Source organism: Callithrix jacchus, chromosome 2 (assembly GCF_049354715.1).
Source record: "Callithrix jacchus isolate 240 chromosome 2, calJac240_pri, whole genome shotgun sequence".
Taxonomy (NCBI): Eukaryota; Metazoa; Chordata; class Mammalia; order Primates; family Cebidae; genus Callithrix; species Callithrix jacchus.
The window spans coordinates 168,549,995-168,576,141 of record NC_133503.1 but is presented as its reverse complement, the minus strand read 5'-3'; the positions used below and the strand labels follow the sequence as shown (position 1 = coordinate 168,576,141).

Below are 26,147 nucleotides of genomic sequence, written 5' to 3'. Positions count from 1 at the left end.
TATACCAGAATATTTTAAGCATTTTAGTATTTAACTGGATTATCCCTCTTCAGTAATAACATGACAGTAGTATGGCGCTAATTTATTTATCGATTCTTTCTTGTATCTTTATAAACTCATTTTTTTTTCACCATAGGTCGACCAGGATGTTGTCATTACCAACTCTTATGAAACAGCTATGCGAACAGCCCAAAACTTCCTCTCCATCTTCCTTAAAAAGTGAGTAAAATTAACATAAATCTGGTTTTTCTTTTCCACAGTGTAGAAGCTAGTTCATTTTAAGAAAAAGATTAATCCAATTTCCTCCCATAATCTGAACCTTGAATACCTCTTCCTGACCCTTGGTTTCTTGATCTTTAAAATGAGGCAATTGGAGTATTCAACATCTAAAATTGGGATGGGACTACCGGGGCAGGGGGTGGGGAATATCTAAAAATTTTGTGAATTTGCTTATATATTAGTCTCTAGAAATTAAAGTACTAGATTGAAATTTTGTAATTTGTCTTTAATAATTTTGGAGAATTTTTCTATTCTACTTGAATAGTAAAGTTTGTGAAGAGATGTTATTTAGCCTCCATAAGAATTTGTGGTGATCTTGTAGGTAGAAAAACAGGATCATTTTTAAAAATGTGTTTCACTTGCCAGAAAGTAATATTAGTATTGCTTAATAATTGAATTCCTTATAATTAAGTAGAAGATGGAGTTTGTGAAATAGACTAATTTGAAACCATATTTTATTTAACGTACTTTTATATACCTTGTTACTAAATATAGAGAAAAGAAAACTTAGCAATTTCAATCATGTTGGTAGACAGTTGACTGACATGTGTCACCTAAATTGACATCCTTTTCATTTTTTGTCTTTGAACAGATGTGGTAGTAAGCAAGGTGAAGAAGATTATAGACCACTGTTTGAAAATTTTGTTCAAGACCTTCTTTCAACAGTCAATAAGCCTGAATGGCCAGCTGCTGAACTACTCCTTAGTTTGTTAGGGAGACTGTTGGTAAGAGTATAGCATTTAAAGATTATTAGATTACTAGAAGACAACATAATGAGGATATACTCTGATTCACAGATGATGAATTCTTTAAAAATGTGTAAGGAAATATGAACATTGCATCTCTTTTTGCATGTGCATAACTGTACACTATACTGTCAGTGCCTTGTAGAAAATTTTCAAATGTTGTGAAGTTTGGTCCTTTCATTTCATTACATAAGATAATAATTTTTTTGGAAATGTTATAATGTTAAAAGTATTTCAACAATGAGTCATAAGTTACTCATTTCAAAGCATGAAAATGATTAATGTAGACTCCTTATCATAAGAGTATTTCTACAAATATATGGCACTTTGTAGTCCTCATGTAATGCAGTAGGTAAATGCAAAGAAATATTGTGACTTCTCTTTATTTTTAAACTACATTTCAACTTGCACAATACACACTGTTACAAAACTTCTGGGACCTTTTTGGGAACTGGAAAATATGTTAATACTATTCTGAAAGTATGATAAAGTTTTACAGGCATCAGAATTACACCCTAAGAAATTCTTATTCAGTAATGCTACATTTTGTGCAAATACACAGTTGAGCCTGCGTATTTAAAAAGTTATGTTGTTCTTAAGGAAATTTAATCTGTAATTTCTTTAGTCACATGAAAATATTCAGATTACAGAGAATTAGAAGGCAAAAATTACTTTATGGGACAGAATCACAGGAAAAAAAAGTTTAAATTTTAAATGTACAATTTAGATTGGAAATTTATATGATAAATTGCTATTTAAGATATATTATAAATCAAAAACTATTTTGATATTTAGGTTCATCAGTTCAGTAACAAGTCAACAGAGATGGCTTTAAGAGTGGCATCTCTTGATTACCTTGGAACTGTTGCTGCCCGGCTGAGGAAAGATGCTGTTACAAGCAAAATGGATCAAGGATCTATAGAACGCATTTTAAAACAGGTACTAAGATAAAGGATTAAAATTATGGGAGTAAATAATAGTTATATTCTTTGGATGTCCTCACATTAGTTTCACATTTCATTTTGTAGATTCATAATAAAATTTTTACTTCCAAAAGTGGGCTTTTCAAAGCTCCAGTGAGAAATTTTAAGACCGGAGAATGAATTATTTAGTCTAACAGGGACTGGTTCATATAAATCTTCAGTTAGTTTCTTTTTGTGAAGTACTGTTAAATGTATAATGCAGGCCAGGTACAGTAGCTCATGCCTATAATTCTAGCACTTTGAGAGGCCAAGATGGGTGGATCACGAGGTCAAGATATCAAAACCATCCTGACCAACATGGTAAAACTCCGTCTCTACCAAACATACAAAAATTAACTGGGCATGGTGGTGAGTGCCTGTAGCCACAGCTACATGGTGGTGCGTGCTTGTACTCAAGCTAAGGCAAGAGAATTGCTTGAACCCGGGAGGTGGAGGTTGCAGTGAGCCAAGATCGCAACACTGCACTCCAGCCTGGTGACAGAGCAAGACTCTGTCTCAGAACAAAAAAAAAAATGTATAATGCTTTTTATGTTTGGGTTTACATAAAGTTTATTCAAATTTTTTTGTTGTTGATGCTTTTAAAGACAGAGTCTCACTCTGTCACTAGGCTGGAGTGCAGTGACAGGATTTTGGCTCTCTGCAACTCCACCTCCTGGGTTCAACTGATTCTTCTGCCTCAGCCTCCTGATTAGCTGGGTCTACAGGCATGTGCCACCACGCCCAGCTAATTTTTGTGTTTTTAGTAGAGTTGGGTTTTCACGATGTTGGCCAGGATGGTCTCGATCTCCTGACCTCATAATCTGCCCCGCTCAGCCTCCCAAAATGCTGAGATCACAGGTGTGAGCCAATGCACCCAGCCAAGGAGAGCTTCTTTATACTTTATTAGAGAGTTTTCATCGTGGAGGAAAAAGTGTTTTATTGCTTCTTCTTTTTTTTTTTAATGTGGACGAAGTGGTTAGTAATAAATTCCTTGAGAAAATTGGTGCGGAAATGATTTCTAATCCTACTATCTACAACTACTGTTTTCATTTTTTTTCTAGTCTTTTTTTATGTTCATAATCATATCCATGTTGGTAGAAATGCCTCTAATTTTTTTTTACTACGTGTTTTGAAATAATTTCAACCTTAGAGAAAAGTTGTAAGAACAGTACAAAGAACTCCCATAAATGCTTCTTGCAAATTTCTTAATTATTGATAATTTGTAAAATTTGCTTTATCATCTTTCAAAATGTAGATGTATGTGTGTCTGTATATGCATTTTTTTTTATTTTTTTCAAACCACTTGAAGTTAAGTTGCAGACGTGATTCCCTCATTACTCCTGAATTCTCTAATGTAGTGATTTTCAAAGTGTGATCCCCTTGACATGTAGCACCAACACTGAAATCATTTTGGAACTAACAAGTACATTTCTAACAAAAATACAAATTGTTACGACCCTCCCTGGACCTACTGAATCAAAAATTCTTCGTTTAAGAAGCCCTCGAGGTGATTCTAATGAATGAATGCTGAACTTGGAGAGCCACTGCTTAGTGTTTATTTCTGCAAACAAGAGCTCTCACTGAAATATCTATAGTACAATTATCAAAAGCAAAAAATTATCAGTATTATGTTAACGTAATATAATACCTACTCTAATAAATTATAATTTGTTGCTGTCATTATTTTAATGCTCAAATCATCCTAGATTTGATCAGTGAGAACCCTCTGAAGCTGGCTTTTAAGTCCCTTTGCTATGTTCCCATCATAATTTGAGTTTCTTTCTAGCACAAAAAGATGTTTCAGACAGATCTTTTACCTTCCCTACCCCAGCCCTGGGATCAGCTGTTTCTCCTAGGAATCTTGGTTCCTTTTATTGGTGAATTGTAATGTAGAAACCAAGATCCAGTTGCTGAATGACTTTTTGTATTTCTTAGAATGGGTCTGGAACCTCTTATTGCCATGTATGGCTATGTTGATTATCCACAAGGGGAAGAATCATTTGTCAATTTTTATGGCTCTCAACACGTATTTCCAAAAGCAAGTGCTTCCTACCTCTGAGGAATAACACATTGTTCTGATCATTTTTATGTCAGCTACCTATGAGCTCTTTAAAAAAAAAAAAAGACATGAAGGCAGGCCGGGCACAGTGGCTTACGCCTATAATCTCAGCACTTTGTGAGGCCAAGGAGGGTGGATCATTTGAGGTCAGGGGTTTGAGACCAGCCTGACCAACATGGTGAAACCCTGTCTCTACTAAAAATACAAAAATTAGCCGAGCGTGGTGGAGCACGCCTGGGGTCCCAGCTGCTAGGGAGGCTGAGGCAGCAGAATTGCTTTAACCCAGGAGGCAGAGGTTGCAGTGAGCCAAGATAGTGCAGACTTCACCTATCACTATATAATATTTTTCAGAAATATTTCTCTGTTTTTTCCTTTTAGTTACTGTGGTTGTGTTTTTATTTTTAGAATCAGTCTTTTCTCAGATTTGTGTTTAAAATTAGATGATTTATTAAAGTATACCAGTAATATCTTTTTTGTTCTTACTTGGTTTATTCTGTAGGTTTCAGGAGGGGAAGATGAAATCCAACAATTACAAAAAGCATTGCTTGATTACTTGGATGAAAATACTGAGACTGACCCTTCACTAGTGGTAGGATTCTTTTCCCCTTTTTTGGAGATATTACATGTTTATTTAAATTGGGTTTAAGAAAATTGGGAGGTAGCATGATGAAGAGGAAAAGTTGTTTGGAATATTGATTTTTGAAACAAAGGGATACTTGATAATCTAAAGAGAAAAAAATGCTTTGGGTTGATTTGTCTTATATAGAATTCTGGTTACAGATACTGCGCTGTACTAAAATTGTATGATAAGAGCAATATTTGGAAGTCTTTCCATAAGGGATCTTTGAGACTAGGCTAGGTCCTCAGAGTGAGTATGGGCCAAGTGGTACGTGAGATGATCTGTAATAAGCCTGTAAAAAGAAATTATTAGATTTTTATATGTATATTTTAATATAATTTTACTGCTATTTTATGTATGTTACATAAAATGCAAGAGGTTCATGTACAAAATTTATAAACTATTATTTGAGAACATTATCCATAGAGGTATTTTATTTTTTTAACTGATGGGTATGCAATTGAAAGAAATGTGATACCACTAAGCTCTTCAGCCAATTACTGCAGGTTTTTAGTTTGTATTCAAAGGAACAGATTTACAGGTGTGCCTCAGTGTTAAACTATTTCAATAACAATTGTCTTGTGTGTTTCTTGGAAAACTAAGGCAAAATTTGAAAACAGGTGAAATCTTCTACCTTCGGTGTTGTATCCATTTGTTCTGAACTTTCCTAGTTTACCCATCATTTGTCTAATTTTGTCATGATATTGTTCTTAATTAAGTAGTTGATAGTAGCATTCTATATTTAATACAATTGTGTTTATCAGCTTATCTTGACATCATTAATATAAGTATTGGAACATAGTAAAATAATAAGTTTTCTGACATTTGGGATATTTTAAATTTTCTGGCTTTCTTAAAATCTATTTTTATCACATGGAAGTTGTTTGAAAGTAGACCTTAATATTTGTATTCCTAATTGTGAGCATTCTGTTACTTAACTTGAGAATCTTATTGCAAATTTCATCAAGCTCAAGTCTATCTAATTTCTCTCCAGTTTTCTCGTAAATTCTACATAGCCCAGTGGTTTCGAGACACGACTCTGGAAACAGAAAAAGCAATGAAATCACAAAAAGATGAAGAATCATCTGAAGGAACACATCATGCAAAGGAAATTGAGACAACTGGCCAAATTATGCATCGAGCTGAAAACCGTAAAAAGTTTCTTAGAAGCATTATCAAAACCACACCTTCTCAGTTTAGCACATTAAAGTAAGATCCAAAGAGAAAACATTTTACATTATATCATTGATACCTATTTACCTAAGTTACAAAAAAGAAAAATAAATTTTTAATGACTTTTTGTTGCAGGATGAACTCTGATACTGTGGACTATGATGATGCTTGCTTGATTGTTCGATACTTGGCCTCCATGAGGCCGTTTGCCCAGAGCTTTGATATTTATTTGACACAGGTAAACCAGATAAGAATTCCTTATACAGTGGTGTTGATTTTTCTGATTCTGGAAGCTTGTGAGTAGTGCATAATACCTATTCATTGTTGAGTACAGGTACTTAAAAGATCATAGAGACAGTATTTGTTTTTGTGTCCTGTATTAAAATGTCCAGTCAGACACAGTGGCTCGCGCCTATAATCCCAACACCTTGGGAGGTCCAGGCTGGTGGATCACCAGATGTTAGGAGTTCGAGACCAGCGTGACCAACATGGACAAACCCCATCTCTACTAAAAATACAAAATTAGCTGGGTATTGTGGTGCATACCTGTGATCCCAACCACTCAGGAGACTAAGGCAGGAGATTCACTTGAACCTGGGAGGCAGAGGTTGCAGTGAGCCAAGATAGCGCCATTACACTCCAGCCTGGGCAGCAAAAGCGAAACTCCATCTCAAAAAAAAAAAAAAAGAAAAAGAAAAATGCAAAAATTAGCAGGGTGTGGTGGTATGCGCCTGTTATCCCAGCTACTCGGGAGGCTGAGGCAGGAGAATCACTTGAACCCAGGAGGCAGAGATTGCAGTGAGCCAAGATCACGCCATTGCAGCCTGGGCAACAAGAGCGAAACTCCATCTCAAAAAAAAAAAAGTCCTTGTTCTACATGCCTTTTACATATTCTTGTTTTACAAATAAATTTATACATATATATTTGTATGAATGCACACACATATGGTATCAGTAGAGTAAGTGACATTATAAAAACATTCAAGTACCAAATTATTATTTAAATGATACTGAATATCCTTGATTAATATTACACATAGCAAGGTTTTAGTGGGGCAACAAGTTCTGCAAATGAAGCACAGCAATAAAAAACAGGTTTAATTGAGAATGCTAGGATAAAGGAAAGGCTCCAAAGTATGGACTGTACACTTAACACCTGTATGATCTTTAAGTCAAACTTTGAATCAGTAAGAAAGATCCTTTACTCATTTGTATACAGATTAAAGAGAGGTAAATAATATATTTGTGGGTGTTTTGCATGTTTTCATGCTATTTTTAATTAAATTTTATGTGTTCTAAAATTTATGAAAATGTCAATGTTTGCTTGGCAGATCCTACGAGTTCTTGGTGAAAATGCAATTGCTGTTCGAACAAAAGCCATGAAGTGTTTATCTGAGGTTGTTGCTGTAGACCCCAGTATTCTAGCAAGGGTAAAGAGCAAAAATGATTAGTTCTTTTATTTTCAAATTGGAGTTTTACTCTATTTAGGTATAAATTGCCTTTTTCTCCCTCTTCATTTTCTTTAGCTTGATATGCAACGAGGTGTTCATGGACGATTGATGGATAACTCGACTAGCGTCCGAGAAGCAGCAGTGGAATTACTAGGTCGATTTGTCCTTTGTCGCCCTCAGCTTGCTGAACAGTATTATGATATGCTGATTGAAAGAATATTGGTATGTTTGTTTGTCATTTTTATAATAACTCATGAATATAATTTTGCCTTTTAAGCATCATGTTTGGTTTTAAAGTGTTAAGCTAGAAACATAAATGTACCAAATATATATTTATATTTTCTAATCTGTGAACTGTTGCCACTTCCTAAACAAGTACATATTTTCAAGAATAGCCCTCGCAGTATCATAAAACAAACTGGATTCCTTTTTTCAGTTGCTATTACTTTTTAAGTATACCAGTTTACAATGAGATGATAGGAACCACATGGGTTAGTTAAATGTTTTTGAACAAGAAACTAGAGTGATTTTATGTATGTGTGTATATAAACAAGAAGAATTATTTCAGTGAGAGACAAGTACAGAACGTTGGTATCTGACAATATTTTTGGATCCTTTATGTGTATCTTCTTGTTTCCTTAAACCTGAGTATTGATGAGCTCAGATACCTACAAGTTAAGCCCAGAAGTTATTTGAGGTTTAAGAGCAAACTTAAGAATTACTGTTCTAAGATACACTCCTTGTAATGTCTTGGAATTCTCTGGACCTGAAGCATTTTTCTGAAAAACAAAAGGAAACATTTAGCATTAGGAAATATCTGTGGAGTCTCCACACTACCCATTGCAGCCATATTGACTTATTGTAGAACTCAACATAGATGCACAAAATTAAGTATTACCTCAATGATGAGTTTATTTTGTCACCCTTGGCCTGGTATCAGAACATTGTGTAACAGAGTATAGAGTAATTTTTAGCTTCAACTAGGCATAAATCTTGGTTGAAAAACAAATAATTTAAAGAAAGTCTGGAGGAAAGTTTTTTCTTCTTAGGCCTTCAATCTTTTGCAGGGTAAAATCAGCAGGATTCCCAAATATCTAATGAACTCTGATATTGGTAACCCTAGAAAAATATCCTAAAGTATCTTTGGGATTGCTAAATCACATAATGGAGATTAAACTACATGTCTGGTACTTTTTATTTTTAAAACTCTTTAATATCAAAGTTTGTTAAAAAAAAAATTACAGTGAACACCATTGTACCTATGTCCATACATCATCTGTACTTTCTGCTAAATTGTTTTAAGTCAAACATTTTTTACTACTTTTCTTGTGAACACTTCAGTTTGTGTCACCAAAAATTGATACTGTGCTATACAAACAAAACCATTATCTCACCCAAATTAACACTCCATAATACCATCTGAATACTAGTTCTTAGATCCTCTGTTGTCCTAAAAATGTTTTTTTATTCTTCTTTTTTAAGAATCAGAATTCAAAGGTAATACATTGTATTTGAGAGTCATGTCTTAAAATTGAAGACTATTTTCTTACTCTTTTTTTTTTTTTACATCCCATATAACATTGACTGCTTAAAAAGGCCTGATTTGTTTTGTTATCTACTCAGGGCTTTGATTAATTTAACTTGTGTTATTGTATCTTTCATAAACCATAAGGTAAGCCAGGCACAGTGCCTCACACCTGTAATCCCAGCACTTTGGGAGGTCAAGGCGTGTGGATCACCCAAGGTCAGGAGACCAGCCTGACCATCATGGTGAAACCCTGTTTCTACCAAAACTACAAAAATTAGCCGGGCATGGTGGTATGCACCTATAATCCCAGCTACTCGGGCGGCTGAGGCAGGAGAATCGCTTGAGCCTGGCAGGCAGGAGGTTGCAGTGAGCTGAGATCACACCATTGTAGTCCAGCCTAGGCAACAAAAGCGAAACTCCTTCTCAACAACAACAAAAAAAGTAACCCTAAGGTAGTACCAAAGGTTTGATGAGATTCAGATTAAACATTTTTATGAAGTTGACTTTTTAAGTGATACTTCATGTGCTGTTGAAGTGCCAGATACTGTTCTAAAGCTGATGTTTATTATCTCATTTAATTTTGACAAGCATATACTTCTAGTCTTGTGTCCAGGGCTTAACTATAAAATATGTTTTTATGTCCTAGATATCATACTTTAAAAGTAAAGGCAATAGAATAAAATAATACATTTATAGTAGCAGTAAGAAAGCATGTAAGCAAATATGTCAACTGTGTTTATTATGTTAACAAATAGTGAATATACTGCATATGGATACTTTCTAATTTCACACATAAGGCATCTCAATTTTTCTGACATTTAAAAATACCTTTCTGTTTTTAGGATACTGGCATCAGTGTCAGGAAAAGAGTAATAAAGATTCTAAGAGACATTTGTATTGAACAGCCAACATTTCCAAAAATCACAGAAATGTGTGTAAAAATGATTCGCAGAGTCAATGATGAAGAGGGCATTAAGGTAGTGTTGACTACTTTAAATTTATTCTCATTAATGTTTAAAATAAGTTAAATGTTTATTGCATCTAAATGTCGATTTTAAATATATACAAAAACTTTATAGTGAATCATTATTTTTAATTTATAAACTTAAAAATACATTCGTTGATACTTTTTTGTTTCTAGATTTTATATTAATTATTACAATCTGATCTTAACCAATTCCACAGTATTTTATTTAAGACTGGCCTTAGTAGTGCATGCTTATAATCCCAGTACTTTGGGAGGCCAAGGCAGGAGAAGAGCTTGAGGCCCGGAGTTGGAGACCAGCCTGGGCAACATAGCAAGAATCCTATTTCTATTAAAAAATGATGAAAATAATTTTTTAAAATTTAGCCAAACGTAGTAGAGCATGCCTGTAGTTCCTCTAGAGACTGACACAGGAAGATTACTTGAGCCCAGGAATTCAAGGCTGCAGTAAGCTATAATCTGGCCACTGCACTCCTGCCTGGGCAACAGAGTAAGACTCCATCTCAAAAAATGTGCATGTGTGTTTTGATTGATTGATCGTTATTATAGAGATTGCATTATATTCAAAGGTCTCTCATAGGATTATTTTGATTTTCAAATGTTACATGTTTACCTTTTTAAATTATTAAATACTTTATTTCATTATGTTAAGTGACATAAGCCAGGCACAGAAAGACAAATAGCACATATTTTCACTTATACATGGAAAAAAAAATTGATCTCATAGAGGTAGAGAATAGACTGATTGTTAGCAGAGTCAGGGAAGTTTGTGAGGGGTTAAATAAAGAGGAGCTGGTTCATGGTTATGAAAAATACACCTAGAAGGAATAAAATTTAATGTTCAGAAGCACAATAGGGTGACTATAGTTAACAATAATTTATTGTACATCTCCAAATAACTAGAAGAGTGGAAATGGAATGTTCCTAACACAAAGAAATGATAAATGCTTGAGGTGATGGATACTTCGGTTACCCTGATTTGATCATTATACATTGTATGCTTGTATCAAAATTTCGAATACACTTCATAAATGTGTACAGCTATTATGTATCTCTAAAAAAAAATTTTAAGTTTAGTCCTAAATTCATTAGTAAATTTATATATATAATTATATATAATTGTCCCTTTTTTTTTAAGTTTAACAAACACTGTAACAACTTCTTCTCCAAAAGCAGTAAACATTTTTTAGTTTGATCATAAACATTTGAGTGTATAGTATGAAGAAGTTCTAGGCTAGGGATAGTATCACCCATTCATATTGTTTAAAATTTTTGCCAAATTAAAAAATTTATAGTTTTGAGGAATAGATATTTAAAAAAAGAAAAACTGAGGAAATTCATACAAGAAATTCCTGACAATTCATGTTTTGATTAGTTATTTATAGCTTTGTTTTGGGCCTAATGAGAATTTGGAATTGTGAATTTGCCATGTTTGTTATAATTAATTTTAAATTCCTCTTTCTTCTAGAAATTAGTAAATGAAACGTTCCAGAAACTCTGGTTTACTCCAACTCCACACAATGACAAAGAAGCAATGACAAGGAAAATTTTAAACATTACCGATGTGGTAAGAAGGACTGGAACAAGGGTGTGATCACTATTGGTGCAGACCTAATTGAGGCTTACGTGTCTTATGAAGGAAAAGACAATAATGAGATATTTCATTAATCTTGACATTTAGTACTGCCATCTTTATATTTCTGGAGATGTTCAAGGGATGCAAGTAACATGTTTCCATATAGCCCTACTTCTTGGCATTAATTGATGTAAACACTGATACTGAGATATTCCTATTCCTGTAGCAATTTTAAAAAGGGAGGGAAAGGAGAAATAGAAGAACAGATATAATCCCCCAAGGTTAATAATCTGCAAAGATAGTAGTGCCCCCCTTTTTCAGAAATCATGAATATGGATTAGTTATATATTTTTAATTATGCATAAAGTATACATTTTATGTTTTTAATATAAGAAATTTTTGCCAGTCACAGTGGCATATGCCTGTAATCCCAGCTGCTCAGGAGTCTAAGATAGGGGTATCAAGTGGTCCTTGAACCAGGAGTTCAAGCCTGCAGTATACTGTGATCATGCCTATGAATAGGCCCTGCACTCCAGCCTGAGCAATATAGCAAGATCCCCTCTCAAAAAAAAAAAAAAGAAAGAAAAGGAATTCTGTATATTCAATTACATGATATTCTACATTTCTGTTGATGTCTTTAAAATGTACCATCTAGCAGGGTAATAAGAAACAAATGTTTTTGTGTTTATTTATTTATTTATTATGTTTTTGTTTTTAATATTTTACATCTTACAGATTTTCCTCACAGAGTGTAGTTCAAGTTATTGTGCCATTTTAAACTTGTGCCATTTTAAACATTTAGTGCCATATTAAACTTCAATACATTAAGCTAATTTCTTCAATGTTTTTCAAGATAATTTTAGAATTAAATTCTATAACATTGGTAAATGGTTGGGTTACTGAAAAAATAGTTTACTTTAAAAACAAACTTTTGAATTGAGAAAATTGAAACATGTTTCAGGCTAAAGCATAACAAAAGTATGTTTTACTCAGATTTTTAAATATATTTCTAACTTTGATACTTTTCACCACCCCTTAGGTTGCAGCATGCAGAGATACTGGATATGACTGGTTTGAGCAACTCCTTCAAAACGTGAGTGTTCTTTTGACTCCTGATAACATAAAATTTAATAGGTTTTTTGTTTTTGTTTTTTTACTGGATGACTTAAAAGAACCTTTTTAGTTCTTTTGGTAGGAAAAATTTATTTCTATATGTTAGGCTGGATGATTTTGTTAATTTCTCTAATTAATTCAGTTGCCTGTTACAAAAGTAAGACTTCTGAATCATTAACTAAAATTCTGTCTTTCCTTCTTTCCAGATAATTATTTTTCCTTTAATCTCTGTAAATTATAGATGCAAGATTTATAAATGGAACTACATATTGCATTAAATATGTAATTGCATAATGTGGTATGTTATGCATAGAATTTCCTTTAGTAGTACCAAATCAATTTCACATAGGCAGAAATATCCATCACCCAGCTTTGAAAATTATCAGCATTTTCCAGTCTTGTTTTAGCTCTCCTTCCCTTATCTGTTTTTTTAAGTTATTATTATACTTTAAGTTCTAGGTTACATGTGCCGAAAATGCAGGTTTGTTACATAGGTATACAAATGCCATGGTGGTTTGCTGCACCCATCAACCTGTCATCTACATTTGATATTTCTCCTAATGCTATCCCAGTTGTTACTGGTCTAATAAGGGATTTGACTTCTTCCTGGTTTAGTCTTGGGAGGGTGTATGTGTCCAGGAATTTATCCATTTCTTCTAGATTTTCTAGTTTATTTGCATAGAGGTATTTATAGTATTCTCTGATGGTAGTTATTTTTGTGGGATCAGTGGTGATATCCCCTTTATCATTTTTTATTCCATCTATTCGATTCTTCTCTATTTTCTTCTTTATTAGTGTGGCTAGTGGTCTATTTCGTTGATCTTTTCGAATAAGCAGCTCCTGATTTTTTTTCTGAATAGTTTTTCTTGTCTCTCTCTTCTTTAGTTCTCCTCTCATCTTAGTTATTTCTTGTCTTTTGCTACCTTTTGAATTTGTTTACTCTTGCTTCTCTAGTTCTTTTAATTGTGATGTTGTTAGGGTGTTGATTTTTGGTCTTTCCTGCTTGCTTTTGTGGGCGTTTAGTGCTATAAATTTTCCTCTACAGACTACTTTAAATGTGTCCCAGAGATTCTGGTACATTGTGTCTTTGTTTTCGTTGTTTCCAAGAACATCTTTATTTCTGCCTTCATTTCATTATTTACACAGTATTGTTCAAGAGCATGTTGTTCAGTTTCCATGTAGTTGTGTGGTTTTGAGTGAGTTTCTCAATCCTGAATTCTAATTTGAATTGCACTGTGGGCTGAGAGACTGTTTGTTATGATTCCCATTCTTTTGCATTTGCTGAGGAGTGTTTTACTTCCAGTTATATGGACAGTTTTAGAATAAGTGCTATGTAGTGCTGAATGTATATTCTGTTGATTTGGGGTAGAGAGTTCTATAGATATCTATTAGGTCCTCTTGGTCCAGAGCTGAGTTCAAGTCTTGGATATCCTTCTTAATTTTCTGTCTTGTTGATCTGATATTGATAATGAGATGTTAGTCTCCCACTATTATTGTGTGGGAGTCTAAGTCTCTTTGTAGGTCTCTAAGAACTTGCTTTATGAATCTGGGGCCTCCTGTATTGGGTGCATATGTATTTAGGATAGTTGCTTTTCTTGTTGCATTGATTCCTTTACCATTATGTAATGTCCTTTATCTCTCTTGATCTTTGTTGGTTTAAAGTCTGTTTTATTTGAGACTAGGATTGCAACCCCTACTTTTTTTTTGTTTTCTATTTGTTTGATAAATATTCCTCCATCCCTTTATTTTAACCCTGTGTGTGTCTTTGCACATGAGATAGGTTTCCTGAATACAGCACACTGATGGGTCTTGACTCTATCCAGTTTGCCAGTCCGTGTCTTTTAATTGGAGCACTCAGCCCATTTATATTTAAGGTTAAAATAGTTATGTGTGAATTTGATCCTGCCACTGTGATGCTAGATGGCTGTTTTGTCCATTAGTTGATAGAGTTTCTTCATAGCGACAGTGGTCTTTACAATTTGGTATGTTTTTGCAGTGACTGGTACTGGTTGTTACTTTTTATGTTTAGTGCTTTCTTCAGGAGCTCTTGTAAGGCAGGTCTGTTGGTGACAAAATCTCTCAGCATTTGCTTGTCTGTAAAGGATTTTATTTCTCCTTTCCTTATAAAGCTTAGTTTGGCTGGATATGAAATTCTGGGTTGAAAATTCTTTTCTTTAAGGATGTTGAATATTGGGCCCGCTCTCTTCTGGCTTGTAGGGTTTCTGCTGAGAAATCTGCTGTTAGTCTGATGGGCTTCCCTTTGTGGCTAACCTGATCTTTCTCTCTGGCCTCCCTTAACATTTTTTCTTCATTTCAACCTTGGTGAATCTGACGATTATGTGTCCTGTGGTTGCTCTACTCGAGGAGTATCTTGGTGGTGGTCTCTGTATTTCCTGAATTTGAATGTTGGCCTGACTTGCTAAGTTGGGGAAGTTCTGGATAATATTCTGAAGACTGTTTTCCAACTTGGTTCCATTCCCCTCATCACTTTCAGGTACACCAATCAAACATAGATTTGGTCTTTTCATATAGTCCCAAATTTCTTGGAGACTTTGTTCATTTCTTTATAATTTTTTTCTCTAATCTTGTCTTCTCACTTTATTTCATTGACTTGATCTTCAATCTGTGATATCCCTTTTCTGTTTGATCAATTCTGCTATTGATACTTATGTATGCTTCACAAAGTTGTCATGCCGTGTTTTTCAGCTCCATCAGGTTATTTATTTTCTTTAAACTGGTTATTCTAGTTAGCAATCCATCTAATCTTTTTTCAAGGTTCTTAGCTTCCTTGCATTGGGGTAGAACATGTTCATTTAGTTCTGAGGAGTTTGTTATTACTCACTTTCTGAAGCCTGCTTCTGTCAATTCATCAAACTCATTCTCCAACCAGTTTTGTGCCCTTGCTGGCAAGGAATTGTGATCCTTTGGAGGAAAAGAGGTGTTCTGGTTTTGGAACTTTAAGCCTTTTTGCATTGGTTTCTCCCCATCTTCATGGATTTATCTACCTTTGGTCTTTGAAGTCAGTCACCTTTGGAGGGGGTCTCTGAGTGGACATCCTTTTTATTGATGTTGATACTGTTCCTTTCTGTTTGTTAGTTTTCCTTCTAACAGTCAGGCCTTTCTGCTGCAGGTCTGCTGGAGTTTGCTAGATGTTCACTCCAGATCCTTTTTGCCTGGGTGTCACTGGCAGATGCTGCAGAACAGCAAAGATTGCTGCCTGTTCCTTCCTCTGGCAGCTTTGTCCCAGAGGGGCACCCACCAGATGCCACCAGGGCTCTCCTGTATGAGGTGTCTGTCGGCTCTTATTGGGAGGTGTCTCTTAGTCAGGCTACACAGCGGTCAGAGACCCACTTAAGGAGGCAGTCTGTCCCTTAGCAGAGTGCAAACACTGTGCTGGGAGGTCCACTGCTCTCTTCAGAGCTGCCAGGCAGGGATATCAAAGTCTGCAGAAGCCGCGCCTACAACTATCCCTTTCCCCAGGTGCTCTGTCCCATGGAGACGGGGGTTTTATCTATAAGTCCCTGACTGGGGCTGCTGCCTTTTTTTCAGAGATGCCCTGCCCAGAGAGGAGGAAATCTAGAGAGGTGGTCTGGCCGCAGAGGCCTTGCTGAGCAACAGTGGGCTCTGCCCAGTTTGGACTTCCCAATGGCTTTGTTTACTCTGTGAGGGTAAAACCACCTACCCAAGCCTCAGCAATGGCAGATGCCCCTCCCCCCACCAACCTCAAGCTTCCCAGGTGGAGCTCAAACTGCTGTGCTGGCAGCAAGAATCTCAAGCCAGTGGATCTTAGCTTGCTGAGCTCTGTAGGGGTGGGACCTGCCGAGCCAGACTACTTGGCTCCCTGGCTTCAGCCCTCTTTCCAGGGGAGTGAATGGTTCTGTTTCACTGGCATTCCAGGTACCACTAGGGTATGAAGAAAGAAATTCTGCACCTAGCTCAGTGTCTACCCAAACAGCTGCCCAGTTTTGTGCCGGAAACTCAGGGCCCTGGCGGCATAGATACTGGAAGGAATCTCCTGGTCTGTGGGTTGCGAAGACCTTGGGAAAAGCACAGTATCTGGGCCAGAGTGCATGATACCATCCCTAATGGTTTCCCTTTGCTAGGAGAAGGAATTGCCCAACCCCTTGCACTTCCCAGGTGAGGCAATGCCCCAATGTGCTTCAGCTCACCATCCTTGGGCTGCACCCACTGTGCAGCCAGTCCCAATGAGATGAACCTAGCACCTCAGTTGAAAATGCAAAAATCACCTGCCTTCTGTGTCGATCTTGCTGGAAGCAGCAGATAGTAGCTATACCTATTTAGCCATCTTGCCAGCAATCCCCTTCCCCTGTCTGGTTTTATCTCTTTCTTTCTTTCCTTTCCTTCCTTTCTTTCCTCTCTCGCTCGCGCTCTCTCTCTCTCTCTCTCTCTCTCTCTCTCTCTCTCTCTCTCTCTCCTTTTTCCATACTTTTTTTTGACACAGAGTCTCACTCTGTCACCCAAGCTGGACTGCAGCGATGCCATCTTAGCTCACTGCAACCTCCACCTTCTGGAATCAAGGGATTCTCCTACCTTAGCCTCCTGAGTAGCTGGGGTTACAGGCACCCACCACCATGCCCAGCTAATTTTTGTATTTTTAGTAGAAACAGAGTTTCGCCTGTTGGTCAGGCTGGTCTTAAACACCTGACCTGAGGTGATTCGCGCACCTCAGCCTCCCAGACTGCTGGGATTACAGACGTGAGCCACCACACCCAGCCTGTAATACTGTCTTTTCTTTTCTTTTTTGAGACAGAATCTCACTTTGTCATCCAGGCTGGAGTGCAGTGGCACGATCTCAGCTCACTGCAGCCTCTGCCTCCTGAGTTCAAGTGATTCTGCCGCCTCAGCCTCCCAAATAGCTGTGATTACAGGCAAGTGCCACCAAGCCCAGCTAATTTTTTTATTTTTATAGAGATGGGAACTCACCGTGTTGGCCAGGCTGGTCTTGAACTCCTGACCTCAGGTGATCCTCCCACCATGGCCTCCCAAAGTGCTGGGATTACTGGGGGGAGCCACTGCACCTGGCCTGTAATACTTTTAAAACAAACTTTATATTATCTCACTTTATATTATCCGACTTTGTATTATCTCACTCATGAATACTTTAGCAGATAATGACCTTTAAAAAACAACAGAATATTATTTATATCAAAATTAATAATGCATTGTTCCATATCTAATACCTATCAATGTTCATATTTTCCTTTCTCAAAATGTATTTTCATAGTTGGTTTGCAGTTGCTTTGGTTGATGTACTATTAAGTCTCTTATAATAGTTTGTCACTCACCTTCCTTTTCTCATTCCACTTGAAAGTTTTTCTGTAGAATCTCCCACATTCTAGATTTAATAGGTCACTCTTTTTCTGGTATCATTTAAGATGGTCCTCTGTCCACCAGTTTTCAAGTAAACTCTTGGTTAAACCTAGAGTGTTAATAAGATTAAAGTTCAATTTTTTATCTAGGAGAAAAATATCTCATAGGTGGTGTTGAATATTATTGTATCACAGTAGGAAGCACATGTCTGTCCCATTTTCAGTGATTGATTTTTATGAATTTAAGTGATTATATACAGTCATGTAACCTCCAGCACAATGAACACACAGGATCTCACCCTAAAAACCTTTCTCATGCTCTTTTGCAGTTGATCCTTTCTTCCTGGCCCTAGAAAACTATTGATCTACTTTTTGTCACTATAGTTGTACCTTTTTAGAATTTAATATCAACGAACTCATACACTATGTAATCTTTTGTGTTTGACTTTTTTGACTTAAAATGTTGATTCATTCTTGTTGCTAATATATTAATATACCTGTTTATTGCTGAGTAGTTTCAATAGTGTGTATATATCACAATTTATCATTCACCATTTTTTGGACTTTCGGGTTCTTTCGAGTTTGGGGCTGTTATGAATAACAGCTCCTGTGAATATTGGTGTATAAGGTTTTGTGTGGATGTATGTTTTCATTTATCTTGAGTAAATTCCTAAGAATGTGATTACAGGGTCATGTGATTAGTGAGAAACTGCCAAAATGTTTTTCCGAAATTGTTAAACCATTTTTCATTTCCACCATCCGTATATGAAAGTTCCAGTTCCGTAGGGAGAGAGATCCAAGGTGGCTGATCGTTAGCAGCTCGGGATTGTGGCTCCCAGTGAAAGCACAGAAAACAAGAGGACGCCATACTTTTAGACGAATTTTTGTTGCTCACGGACCAGGAGATTCCCAGCGGAGGAGCCCCACGGGTCGCCACCGCAACTCTTGTGGCCAGCGCAGCTGTTTTGCCAGCCCTTGGCACGGCGGTTTTTGGTGCAGAAAAGCACCATCGATCTTAACACCGCTGTTTTAGCCGGCGCAATGGGTTGCTCAGATTCCAGTTCTGGGAATCAATAAATTGGACGTCCACTCAGAAACCTAATTAGAAGGGCAGTAGTTACAAAGACGACAGATGGATAAATTTATAACGAAGGGAAGAAACCAGCCTAAAAAGGCTGAGAATACTCAAAATCAGAATGCCTCTCCCTCTACAGATTACAGTTCCTCATCAGCAACGGAACAAGGCCTGATGGAGAAAGACTGCGTTCCATTAACAGAGGGAGGCTTCAGAAGGTGGATGATAAGAAAATTCTGGGAGTTGAAGGAACTTGTTCTAACACAATGCAAAGAAACTAAGAACTTTGAAAAAAGGTTTGATGAAATGCTAACAAGAATAGATAATATAGAGAGGAATATAAGTGAATTAACAGAGTTGAAAAATATAACACGAGAACTTCGTGAAGTATGCACAAGTTTTAACAGCCGAATTGATCAAGCAGAAGAAAGGATATCAGAGGTTGAAGACCAACTTAATGAAATAAAACGAGAAGACAAGAATAGAGTAAAAAGGATAAAAAGGAATGAGCAAAGTCTCCAAGAAATATGGGACTATGTGAAAAGACCTAATCTACGTTTGATAGGTGTACCTGAATGCAACAAAGAGAATGAATCCAAGCTGGAAAATACTCTTCATGATATTACTCAGGAAAACTTTTCCAACCTAGCAAGGCAGGACAATATTCAACTGCAGGTAATGCAGAGAACACCACAAAGATATTCCTCAAGAAGAGCAACCCCAAGGCACATAATCGTTAGATTCACCAGGGTTGAAATGAAGGAGAAAATACTAAGGGCAGCCAGAGAGAAAGGTCAGGTTACCCACAAAGGGAAGCCTGTCAGACTCACAGCAGATCTCTTAGCAGAAACCCCACAAGCCAGAAGAGAGTGGGGACCAATATTTAACATTCTTAAAGAAAAGAACTTTCAACCCAGGATTTCACATCCAGCCAAACTAAGCTTTACAATCAAAGGAAAAATAAAATCTTTTGTGAATAAGCAAGTACTCAGAGATTTCATTACCACCAGGCCTGCTTTACAAGAGCTTCTGAAAGAAGCATTACACATAGAAAGGAACACCCAGTATTAGCCTTTTTAAAAAATACCAAAAAGTAAAGAGTATCAACATTATGAAGAATTTATATCAACTAATGGGCAAAATAGCCAGCTAACATCAAATGGCAATAATTTTAAATTTGAATTGACTAAATCCCCCAATCAAAAGATACAGCCAAAACCCATCAGTATGCTATATCCAGACCCATCTTACATGCAAGGATACATAAAGAGTCAAAACAAAGGGATGGAGAAAGATTTGTCAACCAAATGGAGAGCAAAAATAAATAAATAAATAAAAAGAAGAGGTTGCAATTCTCACCTCTGATGGAATGGATTTTAAAGCAACAAAGATCAAAAGAGGTCATAATGGTAAAAGGATCAATGCAACAAGAAGAGCTGACAATCCTGAATGTGTACGCACCCAATACAGGATACATAAGACTTGTAAAGAAACTTGGACTCCCACTACTACTGTGGGGAGGGAAAAAAAAAGAAAGAAAGAAAGTTCCAGTTCTTCCACATCCTCATCAATTCTTGTCATTGTCAGTCTTTTTTTAAAACTTTAGCCATTTTGGTGGGTGGTAAAATTGTAGTACATTACTTTCTTAAGATGTCTTTTTTAAAAAACCTTCATGGTGTTTTCCTGTGTTTTCAATCTCTAATCTTAGACTGTCTTCTTAAATAATCTTTCATTTTATATGATATATTTGGCATCATTTCTTTCCTAAATCAAATAATTTGCACTGTATCATAGAGTCTTATAGCCACCTTAGTTAAGTTTATGTCAGCCATGACAAAGGATACATCATGATTTTTAAAAAGCTCTAAATCATATATTTCATTTGATTATTATAAATGATTAAGTAAGGATTCAGTGTAACTGTTAGAAATGTCACTATTTACTATTACTAAAAAAAAAGTCTAATAATATCCTCCTGTATTAGCAAGTTAGAAGCAGAAGGGAGCTGACCAGATTTATAATCTCTTAACAATGATAGTTTTATTTGTACATTCTTTGTATCTTTATTCTCTAGTCCCATCTATTTAGTTAGTAAGTTAGTTTATCCATCCTATTCATGCTCCCTGTTCTAGGCTTTCCTACTTTAGCTTCTGCCAACAACTTAGTTTACCAATGATATTGTGACTTGGTGATATATTTCCTTATACTAGCAGAGTTTGGTTTCGTGAAAGAAAGCAAACTCATATATATGTGACAGAGACATAACTACCCTGAGCAATTATAACATGTATGTATAAATGTTAAGAGAAGCTAGGAAGGTTATAAAGAATGGACTGCTGGAGTTACTATAAATTCTTGAGTCCAGAATAATTAACATATTTACAGTTTTTACATGACCACATGTACATGCACTGCATTCAGTCCAAGTTCAGATATTTCTAATTTTTATTTTTGGATTGGGTTTTTGGGGTGTTGTTGTTTGTTTTTTGTAGATCATTGACTCTCCCCATTTATTGAATATGTTTTTCTAGGGAAACTTGAAGTACTACTGAAATAGCTTCAAATTCCCACATGTACTAAACTATGTTCATTGTCTTAATAATTATGTTAGTATGTCTTTTTTTTTTTTTTTTTTTTTGATACAGGGTCTCACTCTGTCGCACAGGCTGGAGTACAGTGGCACAATCATGGCTCACTGTGGCCTCGACCTCCCTGGCTCAAACAGTCCTCTTTGCTCAGCCTTCCAAATAGCTGGAACCACAGGCATGCGCCACCATGTTTAACCAACTATTTTTTCCACCACACCCAGCTAATGTTTTGCATTTTTAGTAGAGATGGGGTTTCACCATATTGTCCAGGCTGGTCTCAAACTCCTGACCTCAGGTGATCCACACTCCTCAGCCTCCAAAGGGCTGAGATTACAGGCGTAAGCCACCATGCCCAGCCAGTATATCATTTTTAAATGTATGGAGCTATCATTCCTTTATAGCCTTTAACAATTCATAGTTTTTTGTCATTTTTTCAGTAGAATGTGAAAGAATGACATCTGTCATGAAGGTCCTCACATTTTTTTATTTCTGAAATGTACTCCAATTCATTTACCATAAATTGAGCAGCCCTGTATGACAGTCTTCTTCAAAAAACACATTCATAGTCCTGTGATGGGTACACAGAAATTAAATAGATTTTTACGATGCCATTCATTTTAATTACTTATGATCTAAGACTGACTCTTTTTTAGTTTGTAAGGAAAATACAGGCAAGGGTAACTCATATTTCATCTGTTCCTGTCCTTTGTAATCCAAAGTAAAATATTTCTGAGTTTGCAATAAAACTTTATCTCTATCAACCAGTGAATGTATGAATAAACTATGACAATTCCATACAATTTAATAGTACTCCACATCAAAAAGGAACAGACTGTCAATACATACAGCAACATAGATGAATAATGAAACATTATGCAGAGTAAAGCCTTACACAGAAGAGTATATATTATGATTCCATTTTTACAAAATTTTAGGAGAGGTAAAACTAATCTATACTGGCAAAAATCAGAAGAGTGATTGCAGTGGGCTGGGGATTGACTGGGAAGGGACATGAGAAAACTTTCAGGGATGATAGTAATGGTCTCTATCAGTGGTTCTGAAAGTTACCAAAATTACCTGGGGATTTATTAGAAATTTTAACCGCAGATGATTGGGATATAAGTTAAAGATTGAGAACAACTGTTCTGTATCATGGTGTAGGGACTTGAGTTACAGTAGTGAATGCATTTGACAAAACTGAGCAAATGTGTGCTAAACATTTGTGCATTTCATTGCATGTAAGTTTTATCTCAAGGAAAAAATGGAGAATATAGCGAAGTCTCCAGTTTACTTTGAAATGGCATTGAAAGTAAAATGGATATAGGTGTGTGTACACAAATACATATGCATACATCTATACACACGTGTGTGTTTGTGCCCATGCGTGCACACACAAGCACATCCCAGCAGAATAAAATCTTAAAGGTAAGGAGCCAGGCTCAATAGCTTGCACCCACAATCTCAGCCTCTCAGGAGGTTGAGGCAGGAGGATCATTTGAAGCCTGGAGTTTTAGACCAGCCCGGATAACATATCGAGACTTCATCTCTAAAAAACATGAGTAAATAAAATTATCTGGGCATTGTGAGATGTGCCTTGGGAGGCAGAGGCAGAAGGATCACTTGAGCCCAGGAGTTTTAGGCTACAGTGAACTATGATTGTGCCACTGCACTTTCTTCTGGAGAACAAAGTCAGACCCTCTCTCTCACACACACACACAAATATTTTCACTGGTAGGATCTAGATGATGGTGGTTAGAGAGTCATGATAAAATTTTCTTGTATACCTGAAGTTTTTCATAATAAAAGATAAAGATGGTATAAAAAATGTGCCTATATCACTGGGAGTGTTGGTACCTTTAAAAAAGGTATTTTTTAAATTAGCAAACTAAATTATACTTTTAAAAAAATTGTATGCACCTTGATTAATTATTTATATCATGAGTATGTGGCTAATAATTAAAGTAGAAGAAAATCATTTCAGAGCAGGCAAGAAAAAATTTTGTTAAAATTCAGTACCCTTTAATGATTACCTATAATAAACAAGGATAAAATGCAAATTCCTTAATCTGACAGATAAAACTACAAAACCTAAAATGAAAATAATGCAAAATGGGAAACTGAGCTCTCTTCAAAATTATGATAAAAAATATTTAAAATGTCAAGGTGATTGCAAAATGTATATAGAAGAGCAGAGAACAGGTAAAAATATCTAAATAATTTCTGAAAAAGCTGGAGCACTGACTTGCCTTATAAAATATCGGGATTTATTTTTAAAGATACAGTAATTAAGAGTAGTCATAAGTAGACGAGTACTAAAAAGAACAATGGAACAGGATAGAGAGCCCAGAAAACAGGCTTACACATGTAGAATATGCTTGCTATTAAACAGAAGTGGCACTGCAGATTATGGAGAAAAGATAGACCGTTTAGTAAATGGGGTTGGGACATAGTTGACTGTCTAAAAAAAAAAAAAAGATTCCTACTTCAACTCAGAAATCAACTCCATATAGATTAAAGCAAAACTTTAAAACTTTTTTTTTTTTAGATGGAGTCTTGCTTTGTTGCCAGGCTGGAGTGCAGTGGCTGGGACTACAAGTACGTGCCGCCATGCCTGGCTAATTTTTTGTATTTTTGGTAGAGACAGGGTTTCACTGTGTTAGCCATGATTGTCTCAATCTCCTGACCTCATTATTTTCCGCCTCAGCTTCTCAAAGTACTGGGATTAACAGGTGTGACCTACCATGCCCAGCCACTTTAAAACTTTTAGAAGAAAATATAGGAGAAAAAAATGTATTTATACACACACACACACGTATATATATTTTATATTTTATATATAAATATATACTATATCATTATAATATTTAATATGTATAATTATTATATATATATTAAAATATGTATGACTATTTTAATCGCGCGGTCTTGCTGTGTTGCCCAGGCTGGACTCAAACTCCTAGGCTCAAGTGATCCTCCTGCCTCAGCCACTTCAGTAGCTGAGACTACAAGCATGCACCACCATGTCCAGGCTGAATATCTTTTTGATCTTTGGGTAGGAAAGGATGTCTTAAACAAGTCACCAAAACCATTACCCTTAAAAGACTGAAGAAAGTAAAAACACAAGTCATAAAATGGAGAAGATACTTGGCACATATATAACCAACAAACAATTAATACTGAGAATAAATAAATTATAAATAAATAAATAAATACATACATAAGAACTCCTATCCTACAAAACCAGTGTAAGTCAAAAAGTTCCAGTAGAAAAATAGGTAAAGTTTATTAATAGGTGTTTCATGGAGAAAAATAGCATATAGGGCCTATACTGTGCTCAACCCCACTAGTAAAGTAAGAAATACAAATCAAGACCACATTTTATACCATTTTATTGAAAAAAATGGAGAAGTCAGTCACAAGTGATGGAAAAGAGAGATCAGATAGCATCTCTTAATACATATAATAATTGAGACAATATTACAGCCACTTTGAAAAACAATGATTTCATAAAATTATCTCTCAAAAGCATTATCTTGTGAAGTTGAACATGCATATATCCAGTGACCCAGCAGTTCAACTTCAAATATATATACACAAAAGAATCTTGCATATTTGCATCAGGAGGCATATACAAAAATGCTCATTGTACTAACATTGGGATTAACCTATCTACAAAAGAGCAGATAAATGAATTAAGGTATAGGCACGTGGTGGGCTATTGTACAGCAATGAAAATCAGTAAAATACAGCTATATGCAACAACTTATGTCATAGTGGCATAATGCTGAGTGAAAAAAGTAAGTCTCAGAAGACTACATCAAGTATACTGCCTTTTAGAAAGTAGAAAATCAAAGAAAGCTATAGATAGCATACAGCTTAGACTTTTTTTTAAGCAAGGAGATGGTAAATTCTGATAGTGGTTACCTTAAGTGTGAAACAGGAAGATAGAATAAGGGAAGGAGCACATTGGGAGATATAAGATACTAAAAATAGTCTTCTTGATTTGGGTTCATAATATGCCATTATTTATTAGCAAATTAAAAGGGCATATGTGAGTGGCAACGGTGTGTCATGAATTAATTATTTTGTGTGTACCTGAAGCCTTGGAAATGAAAAAGAATAACCTAGGATGAGAGAGGATAGTTTTCTACTTCTGCCTAAAAGAAGGCTAAGCTAGACGGGGCGTGGTAGCTCATGCCTGTAATCCCAGCACTTTGGGAGACTGAGGCAGGTGGATCGCTTGAGCCCAAGAGTTCAAGACTAGCCTGGGCAACATGGAGAACCCCATCTCTACAAACTATACAAAAGTAAGCCAAGCATGATGGTGCATGCCTGTGGTTCCCAGCTGTGTGGGAGGCTGAGCTGGGGAGGTCAAGGCTGCAGTGAGCTTTGATTCTGCCACTGCACTCCAGCACGGGTAAGACTGAGACCCTGTCTCAGAAAAGATCAAATTAGAATATGATATCAATCGCTGCATTAAGGAAATTATAGAGTGAGGCAGGAAGAATTTGTGGTTCAGAGTTGAAACCTAGTACATTGGAGCTGTCTGCTTTACTTATTTCTTTAAATTGGAGGAAAAGGGGCAGTGTGTGTATTTTGTTTTTCTGGTTGCTGTCAGTTGTTTTAATCATTTATGTACCTTTCAGGGAAAGTTTAAACTTGT

General features: G+C 36.0%; 1 protein-coding gene across 3 annotated transcripts in view; it reads left to right on the top strand.

Annotated features, from left to right (window-relative positions):
* NIPBL (NIPBL cohesin loading factor) overlaps positions 1-26,147 on the top strand; it is a 198,499-nt gene that overhangs the window by 141,629 nt on the left and 30,723 nt on the right. For all 3 annotated transcript variants that reach the window (XM_002745070.6, XM_008992160.5, XM_035291672.3), the window contains 11 exons: positions 137-219; positions 872-1,004; positions 1,821-1,964; positions 4,546-4,635; positions 5,660-5,874; positions 5,974-6,076; positions 7,170-7,268; positions 7,365-7,511; positions 9,660-9,794; positions 11,271-11,369; positions 12,418-12,471. In XM_002745070.6, the coding sequence (XP_002745116.1) occupies positions 137-219; positions 872-1,004; positions 1,821-1,964; positions 4,546-4,635; positions 5,660-5,874; positions 5,974-6,076; positions 7,170-7,268; positions 7,365-7,511; positions 9,660-9,794; positions 11,271-11,369; positions 12,418-12,471 (1,302 nt within the window). The remainder of the gene's footprint in view (positions 1-136; positions 220-871; positions 1,005-1,820; positions 1,965-4,545; positions 4,636-5,659; positions 5,875-5,973; positions 6,077-7,169; positions 7,269-7,364; positions 7,512-9,659; positions 9,795-11,270; positions 11,370-12,417; positions 12,472-26,147) is intronic.